Source organism: Dipodomys ordii, unplaced genomic scaffold (assembly GCF_000151885.1).
Source record: "Dipodomys ordii isolate 6190 unplaced genomic scaffold, Dord_2.0 Scaffold19, whole genome shotgun sequence".
In the NCBI taxonomy this organism is placed as follows: domain Eukaryota; kingdom Metazoa; phylum Chordata; class Mammalia; order Rodentia; family Heteromyidae; genus Dipodomys; species Dipodomys ordii.
Window position 1 is genome coordinate 8,617,490 of NW_012267235.1, and position 3,603 is coordinate 8,621,092.

General features: G+C 49.8%; 1 protein-coding gene across 1 annotated transcript in view; it reads right to left on the minus strand.

The window, feature by feature from the left end:
* The window catches only part of Elac2 (elaC ribonuclease Z 2), a 23,829-nt gene extending 20,266 nt beyond the window's left edge, over nt 1-3,563 (minus strand). Inside the window, exons 1-4 of the mRNA XM_013013109.1 lie at nt 3,324-3,563; nt 2,412-2,462; nt 2,215-2,285; nt 1,041-1,105 (exon numbers count right to left, since the gene is read on the minus strand). Coding sequence (XP_012868563.1) covers nt 1,041-1,105; nt 2,215-2,285; nt 2,412-2,462; nt 3,324-3,550 — 414 coding nt within the window. The 5' untranslated portion in view covers nt 3,551-3,563. The remainder of the gene's footprint in view (nt 1-1,040; nt 1,106-2,214; nt 2,286-2,411; nt 2,463-3,323) is intronic.
* Between the last annotated feature and the right edge of the window lie 40 nt (nt 3,564-3,603).

Below are 3,603 nucleotides of genomic sequence, written 5' to 3' on the forward strand. Positions count from 1 at the left end.
GGCTTTTTTCTTTTTGCTTATGTGGTGCTGAGGAATCGAACCCAGGGCCTCATGCATGCAAGGCAAGCACTCTACCACTGAGCCACCTTCCCAGCCCCAACAGTTATTGTATTTACTATCTATTAGATTCCTCAGAGTTAGCAGGGCAAAAGAAACCAAAGAAGACAACAACAAAACAAGTAACACAAATCACTTGCTCTGCAAGAGACATGCAAACTGCAAAGGAAATAAAGGCTCAGTACAGACCCCAGCAGAGAGAAGAGGAGACAGCAGGGTGAGGGGCAGAGGGTGAGTCTGCCCTGGTAGCTAACTAGAGCATGGTATAAAACACAGAACTATAAGCAAGGGCCTGGGTCTATGGGACTTGAAGATCATATAAAGGTAACCAAATTGTATTGCAATGGAGAGCCCTAAAACATTTTAGGCTGGGAAGTGAGGCCTGCACTTATGTCTTTTCTCATAACAGGTCACTCTGGCTGCTTGTGATGGATGGTTTATACAAGTGACAGACAGGTGACAATGGCCTCAAGGTGAGGGAGACAAATGGATGGATTCAGACATCATGGCAGAATTAACAGAACTTGATGCCTGGTATGAAGATGTCTGAAACTTAATGAAGCTATCATTCAAGTCCTAGGTGGGACTCAAGAGGTAGAACACTGACCAAGCACAGCTAAGGCCCTGAATTCACTCTTACCATAAATAAATAATGCTATCACCCATGAAGTACTGACTTGGTACCAAATATCCAATAAAGCAATGTAGCACTTTATGTGTCATCTCACTGGATCTTTAATAGCTTTTTGAAACAAAACAGGCATTTACCGATAAAGCAACTGAGGTTCTCATTTAAGGTCGCACAACTGGTAAACGGTTTGAGTTCAAGCTTGCTGGATTTGAATAGAAAAGTGTTTGCTCCATGACCAGGTATGTGTGAAGGACAGAAGTCTGATTTTCAAAAATAAAAATTCTTGTGATTCTCACTAAACTAAAAAAGGAGGAACTGGTTTTTTTTTCTGGGTGAGCCAGAGAAGACTCACCAGTTGTGGAGGTCCAGAGAGCACACACTTCGGAAGCCCAGTTTCCTTCAAAGTAAGAATCATTCCTACAAAGGAGGAATAAAGTGAGATCCTTCATCACCTTGACTTGTAATGGCTGCCAGCAGCGGCACCACTGACATCTCTGGGTCACTTGTCTACGTGTCTCTATTCCAGCTTCAGACCAGTCGTGAGGTCAGGCTTGCACAGCAGGAAAAGATGCCGGCAAGTACAAGGGTTGCTCATACGAGCTCATGCGATGGGCAATCACTGTTGATGTTGATGCAGTGATGTCTTTGACATGCAAAACTCAAGTAGGTGTCTACTCCCACAGTTGTGCAAGTAAAGGTTACAGACTCTTACACTTTGCACCCCAGGTACCTCATGCCCCACATCAGCTATGAATATAGGGATGACTCTAGTACCATGCTCCTTCCTACCTATATCACCACCCACGTAAAAACCAGCTGCAGCAAGCTTGACTTGCCCAATTCATGGAGAGGAATAACAGATGGCTATGTAGGGTTGCTAACAGGATTCATGAGAAACTGGCTGACTTTTCTTTTTTTTTTTTTCTTTTTCTTTTGGTGGTCATAGGCTTGAACCTTGGGCCTGGGTGCTGTCCCTCAGCTCTTCAGCTCAAGGTAAGTACTCTACCACTTGAGCCACAGTGCCACATCTGGTTTTCTGGTGGTTAACTGGAGATAAGAGTCTTATGGACTTGCCTGCCCAACCTGGCTTTGAACTGCAATCCTCAGATCTCAGCCTCCTGAGTAGCTAGGATTATGGCATGAGCCGCTGGCACCCGCTATAACTTTTCTTTTTAAATTCTTACTATTACGTAGCTGTACAAAGGGGTTATGATTCCCTATGTCGGGTTATGAATAAATGCTTTTTGGTCAATGTCATCCTTTCCTTCGTTCTCCCCCATTAACTTTAATCCACCACCACTGACCCATTCCAGCTAAACCTCGGGCCTGGTAACCCAAGAAATCAAGTTGATGGCCACATCTGGAACTGCTCTTCTGAGTTCAGTAATGATGGGCCTACCATAGCTTCCTAGACTGGCATACAAGAAAATTCCTGCTCCCTTGAACTCAGAAGAGGGTCCAAATAAGAGAAAGATGAATTGAGAGCCTCCCTTTGTTGACCCTGCCTCTGCAAAGATTATACTTACCACACAAGCCCCCAACATTAGCCCAGTGCATTCGTGTCAGGAATATGTTGTCCAAGCGAGCAACTTTCAGTCTAGAAAAGAGAACACCATTTACAGCAGGATGAATGGGACTACTTCTGCTATTAAAACACACCTGCCTCCTACCCCACCTTTCCAACCCCATAATCATCTCCACTCCAGAAGCAAAACTGACTCACTTGTGTTCCTGCATGAGTCTCTGGATGCCTTCTCCACAATTGAAGAGATACCTACAGAGGAAACAAGACCATACTCACAGGGGTGTGTCTCCTGACATTGCCTGGGGGCGGTGGCTCCAGCCTGTAATCCTAGCTACTGGGGAGGACATATTCTGAGAAAAGTGATTTGAAGCCTGCCTGGTAGCAAAGTCCGTAAGAAGCTATTCTTCAATTAACCACCTTAATAACTCTGGAAATGGAGCTGTGGCTCCAGTGATAGAGCACCAGCCTGGAGTGGAATAGCTAAAAGACAGCACCCAGGGCCCAAGTTCAAACCCCAGGACCAGCACACACACGCGCGCGCACACACACACACACACGCACGCACACACACACACACACACACACACACACACACAAAATCAATCAATCAATCTCTGAAACCTGTATTTTACTGTAGACTCACTCAATCAATCAATCTCTGAAACCTGTATTTTACTGTAGACTCACTCAACCAAACGACCCAAACCGAGGAGGTTGCACTAACTGCCCTGCAACTCTGCTATTCGGCTACGAAGCTCTCGATCCTCCTCGGAGGGAGATAGGGAGGGGCTGGTGGGAGTGGGGGCGAGATAGGGCCTCGTCCATTCCCCCCCACCCAGCTATGAGGGCCCGGCTTTGGGGTGCACGGAAGGAGGGTGCTGCTTGGCTTGCCAAGAACCCTGAGAAGAGGATGCTCACATCCGGGTCGAGATCTCTCCATGGGGACGGTGCGGACCACGCGCGATCGCGAGCCTCTGGAGTTACCTGCGCTGGCAATGACAACCACCCCAGGAGGAGTCGCGGTGCTGGGGGGCCCCGGGGGTGTGGGGGGGGGTGCTGAGGGACGGAGGGGAATGGAGGGACGGGACGGGCGGAGGGGAGCTGACTGACCGGTTGTACTCGGAGAAGACATAGAGCGCAGCGCCCACATCCCTGCCGCCCGCGGCCACCACCTGCAGGTACACCGTGTTGGGGCTCCCGGGCTCCCAGGACGCGCCCCGCTTCTCCCGGGTGCGCAGGTGTCGAAGCGGGTCCTTGGGGGGCCGCTGGCGGCGGGCGGGCCCCTGTGACATGGCGCGCCCGGCCCCCGACCGCAGCAGCCTGCACAGCGCCCACATGCGCCCCGTTCAGCCGGGCCTGGGTGACCACCGCACGCGGGCCGCCCGCACCG